Below are 15,442 nucleotides of genomic sequence, written 5' to 3'. Positions count from 1 at the left end.
CTATAACTTATTATGTTATATTCCTCACAGAGTTAACAGTTACATTTTACTGAGCTCTTCCTCTTTTCCTAAGAATTATCACAGAATTACACTAAACAAGATGTTATTGTGAACTTGAAGCCAATCTGAATGTAAAAATGAATTTACAGGTGAAGGTAGTCAAGTTGCTTTGTGCTAAAAACACATTTTATAGTATGACTAGTTACCTATTCCTTACACAGATACTAAATTACTTGAAATAGGTATTTAAAAATCAGCATTCTGGAGTTTCCTGCTAGAAGTGATTATAGTAATTAAGTATAGAACATCAGTTCATCACTTACCCTTGTTTAAAACTAGTACTTTTTAAGTGCATTATGTTCACTACAGTTACATGGAAGGATGGTTTAAAAGATGTTCAGCAAATAACAAACAGTATTTCCAATCAGGAGTATCTGCTTCTCTCAGATGACTTAAAGAAAGGCCACATTTGGGGACTGTAATAAGCCACAGTGGGATGACCTGACCAGTGGATACAGTAATGTTATCTAAGGACAGACCCAGTTCATCCAGCTGCACCTGGATATGAGGGTCAAAAAGGAGCAATGGCAGATCATCCGTTCTGAAAAAACATGGCCCACCGAGGGAGGAAAACACAACTCCAGCTGGGATGCTGTGGTAAGAAATTAAAGTTTTGAAGCATACAGTAAAGTCATGAGACTGTGTATAAACTCTGAATTGGGAAGGGCAGAAAGCTTTGGTCCAGAGTTGAAGTCCCTGATAATGAACAGGGTCCAGCATTTTAAAGGCTGAGGTCCTGGCAGAGCAATAGACCAGTGGTCCATTGTCTAGTTTCAATTGAATAAGAGCATGATATCTTCAGCATAGAACGTCAATCTGCTCCCAAAGTAGTGGAAGAGAGAACATGGAGAATGTTCAGTGCTCTTTCAACTTTGACCTGCTGCTGCTTGATGTGTGGTATAAAGGTCAGCTTACAGGCAAAGATAAGCCCCAAGAACTTTGTCTCAGGGGACCACAGGTAGCACAACTTCACCAATACATAGTTCAAGATCAGGGTGAATACCCCATTAGTAGCAAAAGTGCATGGAAATGGTTTTAGAGAGAGAAATGTCAAAACCATTTGCTGTAATCCACTTCAGTAAGAAACTGAAGACAGTATGTAGCTGCAGCTAGATACACCTCATGTCTGACGACTGACATGAGATGTGAAAGTCGTCGACACAGAGCCTGTTTGCAACATTAAGAGGGAGTTCTTCAGTGATGGCATTAATCTTTATACTGAAAAGTTTGACACTCAAAACACAGCCCTTAGGAACTCCAAGTTCCTTGTAGAAAAGAATGGGAAATTGTCAAACCTCCACAACCTTGGAATCTCCTGTCCATTAAAAGATTAATAAAAATTGGCAAATGGCCATGTAACCTATATAAATGGAGGTCTTGCAAAATGCCATACTTTCATGTTGTATCATAAGCCTCCTTAATGTCAAAAAATATAGATACAAGATGTTGTCGTTTGAGAAAGGCTTCTCTGATTGATGTTTCAAGTCTAAACAGGTGGTTCATGGTGTAGCACTATTGTTGGAACCCAAATTGGGTGGGTGAGAGGAAGTTGTTTGATTCGAGGAACCAAAGAAGATGAGCATTAACTATTCTCTCTAAGGTCTTACAGTGTGTATCAAGTGGCAAAGACAGGGTGGGCACATGCTGATCAATCAACAGTGTCACCCCTCCATGCACTCATTCATCACACAGCCTGTCATTTCTGTACAATGAAAACTGCTGAAAGGTGACTGTATCAGCAGGTTTCAGAAATGTTTCCTGCAAGAAAAGACATACAGGATGGTAGGAAGTAATCAAAATTTTAATGTCATCCAGATTAGAATGTAAGCCTCAACAGTTCCATTGTATCAAGGTGGTCATTTTTATTTATGTGCAGGCAAATTGGGTGGAGAGCCCTTCTGTTTACAACCATGTCTTTTTTCTTTATTGTCTTTATTCCATGGAGATCGACAGACCTCCATGGAACCTGCCGTGGGTCAATTGGGCAGGTCTTTGTTGTTGAAAGAGGATTCCAGTAAATGAGGATGTGAATGAATGATCGTTTTGCATCTTGGTGTGGGAGATGTACCTGAGAACCAAGAACCAAAGGAAGTAGATCTTGAGGTTTGTTGGAATGAATGTAAGGGACAGAGATGGGTGTTGATGTTGATTCATCAGCTTTTTTAACCATGGAGATCAAAAAGACTTCATTTGGTTTGATAACGATTCTTTTGAAGGCACAGAGAGATACATCTGCACTTCCACTGTAATAGCAGCACATGTCCAAGATGAAGTGATGAACAGCAACTTTTGAGCCTCAGGGTAAGTAATGATTTGAATCATCTTCAAATATTGCACTTCTTTTTTCCTAACCATTTAGGGCAAGAAAAAAGTAAGATGGGTGAGAGCCATTGCAATTGATGCATTGAGGGTCCGTTTCACCCTCATAAGCATCGTGGTCCTTGTCACCACAACGAGCACATGTTAAGGAACCACAATATAATGTCTTTGAGTAACTGAACCACTGACACTGGAAACATCCAAAAGGGTTTGGAATGCATGGCCATATCTTGCAATTAAGATAACCTACCTTGATGGAGGCGGGTGATGTAAATGTTAAAATGAGGATGTTGGTCAGCATCATAATTCCAACTTTGGGAGTGGAGATACGTTTCACTGCAGAAACTCCTTGGGTGGAGAAACCAAGGAGAACCTCTGACTTCGGGATGCTCAACAAATCCCTCCCAACAATAACTCATGATGAATTCAAAGTAGCATGAGGCATAACCTCAACAGGTATATCCCCAATCACTTTTGAATGTAAGAGGAGTTGACTGTATTGAGATGTTGATGTTTCCACCAATATGTCACCAGAACAAAACTTTTTTGACTGACTCTGGAGAGCCAGCAACTCTCTCTAGTCCCTTCTAAAAGAAAAAGGGAGAAATTTGCCCAAAAGGGTTGCATGAAAGAGAATATAGTACAAGAAAATGAGGTACAGGTGTTAAAGATGTTGAAGATTGCTGCTCGTGGTTGTTTACTTTTGGACTGTTTTTTCACTATTTTATTTAAGATTTCAATTGGAAGATCCATAATTAAAAGAATTTTTGGTGCCCACTGACCTCACACACTATGGAGCCCTATGAGGGGACACACTACAACGCCAAGCAAAGACACTGTAGCAATGCCAGGGTTTTGTAAGTACTATACCCAAACACCAGCATCAGATACAATGTCCACAACACGTGTTGAATACATCCAACACTGGTACTTGGTTGACCATAGACCAAGTGGACTAGCCAATTGACTCTCAGGAGGCCACTCCAAGGCTGCCTGCCTATAGGAATTCACTGTCAAAGTGGTGTGTTAGGGTTGGACTCGTCAACCACCAGGATCTTCTCCTACCCTTCCTGAGCCACCATGCATGGCAAACGTGTGAGTGGATGTTTTGATCCCAGAAGAGGTAAGCTGAAAGAACAGAATGTTCCCTGGGAGTTCTCCTCACCATGTAAGGAATTCACACCAATAGGTGTGAAGAGTTAGATAGAAATACATTATTCTTTCTTAATATTAAAATGTGGCTCCACCCCTCATGTCTCGATGTTTTACTATGTCAAGTTTGGTCCTGATTGAACAAGAAATGTGGAAACTTAAAAGGAACAGATATACATGGTGAAGGATGAATAAAATGGCTTAAGTTCTCACATCTAGCTTTCCTAACTTAAATCAAAATAAATACTATACAATTTTTAATTTCTTCATGTGAGACGTGTGAATGGAGGTTAAAACTAATAGAAAATACACTCCCACTACAGTGTAGCTCCTATTTCCAGTTACCTCTAAAACTAAAGCACATTATATCCCACATTACATGCTGTACCCTGAGGATCTTCTTAATTTATGAGCATATTTTATTTGATTTTTTTAGCATGTTTTTTGTTCATTTTAATGCCAGTTATTAGAGGTTTGGAGTTGCTGCTTGTTCTACAGTTCTAGAACTTAACTACAAGTTACCTAGTTATCGAACTACTATTCTACTGTAAATGTTTAGTAAGTAAAGCATAATTATACTATCATTCATATAGTATCATAATTATCATACAATTTGCCATGTCATAAATGCTCACATCTTGTTTCTGAATAAAATTTATTCAAGCAACTTACTTCTTATAGCTTACCCGCAATTCCATAATTCTGAGAAGTAGCACAAGCCAGTCGATTTGGGAAGAAAGGAGAGAACTTTATACCATATCCATGTTGACCTGTTGTGCGAAATGTTGTTGGCATAACTGACGTTCAAGACAATCCAGTAGGCCTGGAAGATTATCTACATATGAACTGAAACAGAAAAATAAAATCTTATTCCAATACTTATAGGAAGAAATACCACCAATTTAAAGATGTTACTAATGGTAGAGTTAGCAGGCAAAATAATGTCTCTAAAATTAACTAAATTAAAAAATAACTATGTAATCAATGTCAGAAAAACATTGCTTTACTCTAGTGATAAAACTGCAGTAGAAACATTAGGTATACAAACTGTTAGTAATCAGAAAATTCAAAGTACAAAAAATATTTCCAGGTGAAAGTTAAATATAGAAAAGCAAATCCAACAATTAAAAAAAAAATTAAAAAGAGAAGCTAAGTTTCAAATCAGTGTTAACAGCTTACCAATCAATCATCCATAAATGAAGTTTAAACATTCAAAAGTTAAATGAGTGGTATGATAAAATTACACTTAAGATTAGATAGCAATTTAAAAAAAAACTATCTAATTAAATGAGAATTTAAAATAAATGTTTCTCATGAAACAAATTGCTCACAGAGTGAATTATATTACATTTTAACACCTAAAATATTTTTCTACTTGAATAAAAAATAATAGTATCTAGTACATGTACAATGTTTCACGATGAAGAGAACTGCATAATAATCTTCAATTTAAAACAAAGGAATCACTAATACAGTGGAAATTTAAAGTGCAGATTTCAAAAGTCATTTGTGCACCTGAGCCTAGAAGGTTAAAAAATTACATTGGTAAGAACTCCATATAACATGCTTGTCCTTCAGACATATGCATTTAAGTTTTATTAAAACAACCAGTGCAACTGATAATTGTGAATAAATTAAAGATGAAATTTGAATCTGATTTATAGTTTATTGGATACTAACATCTTGAATGACAACATTTACTCACACAGTAGGTCTTACAAGACTCTGGCCCAAATTCTAGGTTACATGTGAATGCACATAGTAAACACGTACAATTCTACAGGTCATGTTGCCTATACAAGATACCAAAGTACAATATTTTGAAAGAGGTAGAGTTCACATAGCAAAAAAGCTCAAATGATACTGAAAAATTAACTATAGTGTTAACTTAGAGATAACATCAGTAAAAACAGCAATAATGATTCTAGTCATAGTTTGAAATTTAAGCAATCATGACATGAGAGAAAATCAAGTCAAACTAGATCAAGGGTTCCCAAACTAAGGACATAACAAATGCACAATACTGTTATAAGGTACCTATAGACTAAGATTGGTGTTTGCAGAGGGAATCCATGGGCTAGTTTATCGTAAATCAAAGGAATGACATACTGTACATTTTGTACTGAATCTGGATTATCTACAAGGAAATAATTTATTGATGTGGCAGTTTCAGAATAGAAAAATTATCAGATGATACTAGTTCTGTTCATAACATGGGTACGGAAAGTTACAGTAACAAACTTGTGATATTCAGCAATTGATGATATGGAGGGATAGTGGACAGAAGTTCAGTTTAGGGCAAACAAGATAGTGTCCAATGAATAAAAATTTAAGTTCAAGTACTCAAGAGTCCTACATAGACACTGTACATAGCATTTCACATTTTGAGTAAGTTGAAAACATCAATGAACACAAATATGATTTAACCAAAGTCATGACTGACATAATTTAAGTTTTTCAGTCAACTTAAAATTTTAAACACTTAAAATATTGTATTTTTTACAACAAATAATTTTAATAGTGAAAACAAAATCACAACTTTTAGCATAAAAGCAGATATTTGCATGCAAGTTATAATTCAAACTATCAATATGGCTGTCACATAATAGTAAAATAGTGAATATGGAACAAAGGATCCTGATGAAGTGAAAATATTACTGTTAAAACAAATGGAGAAAAACAGATACAGCAAGTGTTTTTTGATGAACTAGTTATTTATACACATATGAATAAAGCCTCACATAATTCTTAACAGAGATACTTTTTCTTGGAGAGTTTGTTAAAATAGGACTTCATAAAAGGGTTACTTTTTTGTACAATGCTTTACTATATTTTTTAAATTAACTTGTTCAGTATCTAACAAGCTAACATTTTCTGATAGAGTTCTAGCCATTTGGTATGGGTTACTTTCAGATATTGTAAATTTAAATTTTAGAAAAGGTTCCATAAGTAATTAGCTGAATTTGAGGTCAAGCAATTAGTAAAGCCTTAACAGACTAGCAGACCTCTTGTTGTCACATAAAGCTAATATCTTAAAGATCTTAAAACTTCCTGATGTTTGAAGTCAATATCAGTGTTATCTTAATTGAGTAATTATTCTTAAACAAAACAAGATACAGCACTTTTACATTACCACACACCAGCAAACTGAAATAGAAAAACTTGTCTTCTGACCTAATTCTCAAAATAATTTAAATATATGTAACACTTATGCACAGATCTGTCAAGTCATGTAGAAATGCAAAAATATAGGCTCAAGCATCCTTCCTGATGTGGCTGTAGAATATTGTGTGATGTGTATAAAGTACATCTGATAGGATATTATCCCCTTAGGTATTTCAAACTTAAGTGAGAGACCTGCATTGTGGAGGTTTAAATATTCTTCCAACAAATCATTGCAGATTTTCTTGTTCTTTCCAATGATCCAATTTTCTTCTAGAATTTCAGAGTCTTACAAATAAATTTCTGTATCTTTTAAGCACTCGTGTGGAAGAATGTTAACCCATTACAACAGAGACTATCCTTTTCCAAAACTGTCTCCTACTTTTGTTTCACGATACAGCATAAACAAAGGCCTTTATCCTATAGATCTTAGTAACCTACAAATCACTAATTATCCTTTTCTAGAAACCTACTGTTGATTCACCAGTGGACGATTCTCTAAGATATCCCAAAGATACAACAAACTACAAAAGTTTGTTGTGCTGCATACCATATGTTCCTGACATCAGCAAAAAAATAACCAACATTTGGAAAAAAACCTATTAAACAACACAATATTCCGGTAAACACCTAATTTATTCAAAAATCAGGAACGTTTCTAGTCCTGATTTCTCCAAGCCTGTTCCCTTGGCTGTGGTTTTGCTAGATACTAGATAGGGACAGTGGGAATCTTGTTAATCAATACTATGTAAAAACTACAGACAAACACCACACCAACATAATTTATAAAAATACAATGCAACAACTGCCATGACTTCTATACTGGAGAAACAAGTAGAAGAATGGAAACTAGATTCAAAGATCGCAAAAAAAAACAACACCTTCACACCTTTTTGAACACTCAAGTCAAATAAACACAACCATAGAAAACAACCAGATAAAGTAGGGAAACAAATATAAACAAACACAAAATCAAAGAAGCCCTACTTATACAGCAACTAAAACCAATATAAGGGAACACTTTATACCTACACTAATTAATAACCTAATATCCACTTGCAACACCCCTACAATCTGGTACCTGTTTATACTCTCATCCCTAAGACGTGTCCATCAACAGTCACATTCAAAGTCTCTCTTAACCTAAGAAGGTTGAAACATTGTTTTCACCTTATCAATAAAAGTGTTAACACCTATACCAGACATTCTGAGATACACTCCTCTAAAGTAGTTCTCCCATACTCAAAATCATCCCAGTAGCCTTCCTTTGAATCTTTATTACATGTCAACATCCTTTTTTTTTTTTTTTTTACAAAAAGAGACCAAAACTGTACACAGTATTCAACATAAGGACTAAGGAGTGATTTGAATAGAAGAGATGGTTCTTTCTTAAAAAATGACTATAGATACTAAGTCTATTAAATGTTTTGATACCAACAAGAGATCAGTTTCAATGACTAATGCAACAATAAAGATCCTTTTCACATCTATATTTCCATCTGTATTAAACATAATCCAAATTATTCTATAGTAATGCAATATCCTCAATACTGCAAGAAATATTAAGAGATTAATGACATCACAAAACTTGACCATTTATTTGCTAACAATTTGTTCTTTTCATCATTAAAGTGGATAAGGAAAAGCAATTCCAAGCCCAAATCTTGATGTATTGTGGTAGAAATGAATGGCCAGTTTGGCTGGATTCCATTACAGGAATGGATATTTGTTAATAAACAGGTTCATTAAAGCTATACCACCTACTCCCAGCACATTAAAAATGTGAAATAGCTTCTCAAAATTTAAAAAATCTTGTACTAACATGGTAACAGCTTATATATATATACATATATATAAACTTGCATCTTTTTTTGGTTTCATACAATACTTTAAGCTCCCAATTTTTGCTTTTTGGAAAATATATTTTGTCACATTTTTCTCTTTTAAAGATAATGCAAGTGTTTTCTAGAATGAATTGCTACTTTTGACTTAATACAATGATGCAATTACTAGTTATTTTGGTTTTAAGGTACAGCTGGTATGGGTTTTAACACTTATTGATAAGGAGAGAAAAATGTTATGACTTTCCTCGGTCACCTTCAGGTTAAGAAAGAGTTTGAATGTGACCATCGACGAACACGTCTAAGGGATGAGAGTATAAACAGGTACCGGATTGTAGGGGGCACTGCAGTATATGTTAGGTTATTAATTAGTATATAGGTATAAAGGTGTTCCTTTATATTGGTTTTAGTTGCTGTATAAGCAGGGCTTCCTTGATTTTGCATTTGTTTATATTTGTTTCCCTACTTAGTATATGTTATGTTTATTTGATTTACAGTGTTCAAAAACATCAATGTTTTTTTTATTCTTTGAATCTAGTTTCCATTTTTCTGCTTGTCTCTCCAATAAAGAAGTCGTAGCAGTTGTTGCATTGTATTTTATAAATTATGTTGATTTTGTGTTTGTCAGTGTAGTTTTTACATAGTATGGACTTTGAGTTTGTACCTGGTTTTTGAATAAATTTGGTGTTTACTGGAATGTTGCATTTTAAATTTTTCCAAGTGTTGGTTATATTTTCACTGATGTCGAGAACTATGGTATGCAGCAGTATAAGGTTTTGTAGTATGTTGTATTTTGGGATTTATTGTTTGTTGTTGGTCCAGGTGTGTACACAATTTTTATTTCAAGTGGGTTTCTCACCATGAAGTAATCCTACATTGATCTGTTAGAAGTCAAATTATAACTAAACAATTTTGTACATTTTGAACACTTTTTATTAATAGTAAATATATGGGTATTATACACACACAGTTTCTTTGGTTTATTGGCTCAAGCTGTACTGATGGAATTATTTTGTATTTAAAACTATATGTTAATTCTACACTGATCTGCTACAAGTCAAGCAAGTTTTAATCAAATAATGAAAATTTGTTTCACAATAGCTTTTAGAGGTAATAACATTTTTAAAACATTACAATTAGGAATAATCAAGTACCCAGTAAATTAAATTATACAGATTTGAATATTAAAAACAGAAATAGATATTCAAATAGGAATATTTTGCATTCACCTACAATACTCACTAAAAAGTAAACTTCTAATTTGGTGGTAATTTTACTTGAATAGAAATTCTTGTGTTTACAAATGTCGCAACTCAATAAAACTACAGTAAAGTCTAAAAATGCACAAAATACCATAAATAAACAAAACTAAGTAAACAAAACACCTTTAATAAGCCTTAAGCAATCTTCAGTTACAACTTTCATACTGTGTTATATTTTTTTTGTCTTGGTAAACTTGTGCCTGATAATAACAAAACACCAAAACATTGTATATTTGATACAACAAAAACTTGGAGTTTTTGTTATTCATTCAACCAACCTCTAAGTTGTACTATCTGAAAGTTATGTGATGTTCTCTCACTGACACAATGTAGCTTTCAAACAAAACACTTTTATAAACTAAATTCTTACTTGTATATTCACTATTATGTGATTTTTTATTCTACCTAATCAGTCATGTTTATACTTTATAGTAAATTTAAAAGATGTATTTAATATAAATATAATCAAACCACTTAAATTTACCCTACAAAGATCTATATAAATAAAATGATGAGAAATATTTTAAAGTCAAGAAATGGATAATATATATATAAAATATATTCAAGGGGAACTTGGTTCTTATCAGAAAACTATTTTTGCTTAGTGGGATAATTTTATTTATAGAAAAACTTTGTATCTGTAAAAAGATAAAAATAAAATCAGGGATTTATGATTTTCAATAAAGATATTTTCTGAAAACATTTTATCAATTGGTGAAAAGTTTCAAACACATAGAAAAGTCTTCTGATGTCATGTACAATAATTTAGGTTAATCCTAAACTCTGTACATGAAAATATGACCTACATTAAGATTTAGAAACAGATTTATTCACTTATCAATTATCTGTTGCAACAGTGCTGTGCACACACTTCCAGACTTACATTTATAGAGATTAAATACTTTACAATGCCATTTAGTAACCTAAGTTAACCTAGGTAATGTAGCATTGTGCTAAGTTATTTATATTTATTATAGCAGATAAACTGGTTGATGATGTTACACAATTTTCTTTAGGTTATAAAGTGATTTATTTAAAAGGTCATCACAGAGGCTTTACTGTATTTCTTTGGTTTACTGGATCAAGTGGGTCAATGAACCTTCAATATGCAAAAGTACACTCCTCATTAGAGAGAACAACAAATCAAAGAATGCAACAGGTTTCTACTACACTTTCAATTTTAGCTTAGATGAAAAGAAACCTAAAGTTTACACAAAACTTTATATTCCACAGTGCAGTATTTATTTTTTATATGTCTAATTTGTTTGACAAGAGTGTTAATAACTTGAGTTAAATGTTTTAAATTTTGCTTAACCGTTTAACTGTTAAAATGTACAAATCAAATATTAAGAAACTAAGAATTACTCAAAGGTCCTTTCATTGTTTTTTCATACAATTTGCAAAAGTAAGTTATGGTGCAACTCATTTTTTTTAACATTACCCAAATTGATGTAAATAATATTACTAATAGTTTATACATTTAACAAATATTTAGCTTAATAATGATATCTATAAGTCTAACACATACAATGGTAAATTATGATACATTTAAATGAACAAAAATTTAGGTTTTCCAGAAATTTCAATTTGTCAGGAACAGTTTAAAGTCAGTTAATTGGAAATGCTTAGCCACATTACCTGCATAACTTCCTGCTGTATAAAAATACCTACAGAGATGCAAAGCTGCTTAAAAAAACTGATATGAAAGGCTATTTGCACTGTACTGGTATCAAAACCCAGCTTTTAGTATTAATCAACTGATTAATTAACTGATGAGCTGATGAGTCACTTGTGATAGTGTGTGTGTGTGTGTGTGTGTGTGTGTGGAAAGGCTGACAAATTGCAAACATATGTAGTAATCATGTGATTAATGCTCACTGTCCAATCAAAATAGGCCAGTGTCATAACCCAGATGCAATCTATTACTTCACTATTCTGATATATTTAGTGTACTTGCAGAAACATGTATGGTTCCTTTAATACATTTTGGTATAAAGACAAAGTAAAGAAATAAGATTATTCAGGGCAAAAAGCATTTCTCAAAAATATGTAGTCTGTTAAACTGATATCGTATTGTTGTAAATTTTATTATTAGCCCTAAAAACTTAATGTGTTATTTAAACTAATTAAGTTCTAGTTTGAAACATTAGCAAAGAAATTATTTTGTACATTTAAATTGAAGACATTTGTACTTTTAATATTTATTAAACTTAAACTAATTACTTTCAAAAAAGGAAGTGAAGTATTTAATTGTTTTCTGGTTTATATTGAAATATTACAAAACTGGTAAAATGATGATTGATTGTAAGAGGACTCAATTTTCCTTATACAAAGTTATTTGTACAATAAAACAAATAGTATTTCAATAATAATCATTTACAATGACTAGCAGAAATATCCACCTTCCAGGAAGGTATAATTGCTAGTTCCTGTAGAAGACTATTGTGCCTAAAACCTTTTATGGAATTGTCTGACAGTTATACAACAACGTACTCATACAAAACATTCAATCATGTTCACCATCCATAAAAAAGGAATTTACTAAAATTTTAGTTTAGAAATAAGCTGTTATGACAGCATTATATTAAAGTAAATTTTATTGAAGTATTTCTTTGTAGACAGTTATCATTGAAAGTGCCTTGCTTTTCTATTGAAACACCCAAAATTTTCCCTCATGAACAAAAATTTAAATTTGCTTTATATTTGAAATTTGTTTTTTGTAATTTTTAGTAGTTAAATATGTGAAATATTTTTTGGAAGTTCCAATTGTTCCATTTATTGGTCAGCTATGAAAATATTGCTCACTTATAAGAATATTACCCAGTTGTGATTGGTGATGAAATGTGTGGTAGTTTCCAAGATACAAATTTTAGGCATTATAATGGAGCTTGCTATGTACCAAAGATATTTAAACACTTAATACATTAAATGGAATCTAGAACCAAGTTTATGACATTGTTCTGGCTTTAGTGTTATCTACAACTACACTATTACTCAGAGGTTTTGTAACAAAATAAATTAATAATCATAACTTTTACTTATTAGACAAATGAATACAAAATCAAAATAGTGTTCTTGATAATTTTCAATAAGCCTGGAGCTTAAGTTAAACTAGATATTTTATAAAATTTCATAGTTAACTGTTTCACAAAATAGTTTTATTTTTCCAATGGTTAATTTAAAGAGTTAACTGTATAACACCGAGTTTTCAGTACTTTTCACATGAAAAGGTCCCCCCCCCCAGTCTAAATATGCAGTATAATACCTAAGGACAGTTAGTAACTGGAAAAATAAGGTGTGAAACATTTAGCTAACATTCATGTTATTGCATTAACTTAAAATTAATTTATAAGATATGGCCTTAACTGGGTTGCTGTAAGCTGCAGCTATGTAGTTTTCATTAAAGTTCAAAAACCTTTAATGATAATTAAAAATTTATTCAAATAAAAACACTATTTTAACATAATATGATAGAGTAAGGATATAACAGATTTAATTAATTTTTAAAAGAAACAAAGGGGTTTTCCTTTCATCCAGTTATCCTTCAATTAAATTATTTCTAATTAAAGAAAAATGGACAAGAAAATATGCATTTAGACACTTAGGTAACAAAAGACAAATTTTATTAGAAATACTAATTAATTTGCATTTTGTTGCATCAGTACCTAAATGTATATTTTCTTACCAGTTTTTAGTGGTAGTGATCTAAGGTAGATTATACTACCTGTAGTATCTGAAAGATTACAAGTCATGTCTTACCAATTTGCTTTTCTTTGAATACAACACATTTAATCTAGAGATGAGTGATGCTGTGAAGTTGGTACACAGTACTCTGAAAATTTTAAAAAAGGTTTAAGAAGTTTGTACCTATTAAGGCAGGGATAAGCTAGTTAAATAGACCAAGAAATGGCTAGTTGATAGAAAATAATTAACAAGTGGGAGAAAATATTAATGGATTAATGCTGCAAAGGGTTCTGTGCTTAGCAGATTATTTGTTACTTGCAATTTTCGTTGACAAAAATAGTAAAGGAATAATTAGAAAGTCATTAACTCTACAGACAAAGTTGCAAGTGCATTAAATATGTTGAACACTTGCAAAAAATTGGATTATTTTGTGAACTGGGATAATACCTGGTATATGCCTTTTAAATCACAATAAACTCAAAAATTTCATTTATATTGATTATCAAAATATTTTTAGAGCCTTGTAGAGGAAGTTTTAGGCAAAGTAAAAATCCCTGGGTATATATATTATTATTATTATCATTATTATTAAAAAGTTGCCAAAGCCTCTTACATGATCTGCATTGGCTACTAGTATTAATAAGACAGCTTTGGGTTACATATACAGGTATTGATTACATGCTGAAGGGGCAGAGCATTAGTTCACTCACATTTCTTGTTAGACGTAACTAAAATTAAGTTTTGGTTAACTTATTTAAGAAAGAATAGAATTTTTGTTGGAGAGGGTTCAGGAAATACAGTAAGCAGCCACACATGTGATTCTAGTATTAGAAATGTTATTGTATAGATACAGATAGGTTGAAGTTTGTTTTTTGACACATTGTTCAATAGGGAGAACAGCGTACAAGATGTGGAAGTGACATTATTGGACTGTAAGGGTTTAAAAGCCATAAATACAAATATTATCAAGAACTTGAATGTAATGTAACAGGCCATTATGCTTCTTTGATTAAATATATTGTAAAATATATATTGGTAATTTACTTTGATATATTACACCATTTAATGTTTTGCCTTCCATTCACCAGAACTACAAAAATTAACTCTTAACAGTTTTACCAGAAGTTTTAGAACAAGTTATCATAATGATCTTTTTTTTTTGGTTAAACACATAATTAGTGAAATAGAAAACATATCCTACTCCCTAGTTTAAAGAGTTTAGTTATACTTTATAGTAATTATAATTATTGCCAATACTAATAATAATTCATGCAAATTCTAAGTTGTGTAACTAAAATAATATTCTCCCTGCGGTTGAAACGTTAATAATTACTTAAAAATAACGCATTACAGCATAACAAGTATACTATTATGTAATAATATTTATCGTAGATTCAGAATACTGTAATACTAATTATGAATCCACAGTATATTGAAAACAAAGTCAACCAACTAAATTAGTGACTGTAATGCAATCAAATAAATTAACATACCTTAAAACTAAGAAATCCTATTTCAACGTCTTTAACAACCTAGTACCTTTCTTCATTTAATCTCTGATTTAAAAAATACCTATATTATATCGCTGCTGCATTGAAGGTTTACTTATCACTTGGTAATATCAAAGCTCAAAGTTGAACGAACCAATCAGTGGTCACCAACTTTAAGTATAGGTTTTTTATTTTTTATTTAAATATTATTATATATTTCATACAAAATTAGGTGGGAAAATAATACAATCATCTAATGTATTTAAACACACAATAATATGTTTGAATAAATTTAAATATCCAAAATTAATATAAGTCAAATTAGTTGTGTATGTGAAGTTAATTCATGATTTTGCTTTTAAGACACTATATGTTGTTATCAGGGGCGTACCAAAAGTATTTGACATTCGGGACTGATCCCTCCTTTGGCACCCTCACTCCATAAATAATTTTCAAAATTAAACAAACAGAA

General features: G+C 31.8%; 1 protein-coding gene across 5 annotated transcripts in view; it reads right to left on the bottom strand.

Annotated features, from left to right (window-relative positions):
* The window catches only part of LOC143250666 (peroxisomal targeting signal 2 receptor-like), a 33,066-nt gene extending 17,931 nt beyond the window's left edge, over positions 1-15,135 (bottom strand). Inside the window, exons 1-3 of one of the 5 annotated variants that reach the window (XM_076501547.1) lie at positions 14,974-15,111; positions 13,556-13,628; positions 4,218-4,377 (exon numbers count right to left, since the gene is read on the bottom strand). In XM_076501547.1, coding sequence (XP_076357662.1) covers positions 4,218-4,326 — 109 coding nt within the window. In that variant the 5' untranslated portion in view covers positions 4,327-4,377; positions 13,556-13,628; positions 14,974-15,111. Of the gene's footprint in view, positions 1-4,217; positions 4,378-5,236; positions 5,325-11,434; positions 11,587-13,555; positions 13,629-14,973 lie in introns of those variants that run through there. The other 4 variants (XM_076501549.1, XM_076501550.1, XM_076501546.1 and 1 more) reach the window with 4 other exon arrangements.
* Positions 15,136-15,442: the final 307 nt, after the last annotated feature.

Source organism: Tachypleus tridentatus, chromosome 5 (assembly GCF_004210375.1).
Source record: "Tachypleus tridentatus isolate NWPU-2018 chromosome 5, ASM421037v1, whole genome shotgun sequence".
Lineage (NCBI taxonomy): Eukaryota > Metazoa > Arthropoda > Merostomata > Xiphosura > Limulidae > Tachypleus > Tachypleus tridentatus.
The sequence above is the reverse complement of the archived record's forward strand: the minus strand, read 5'-3'. Positions and strand labels throughout refer to the sequence as shown.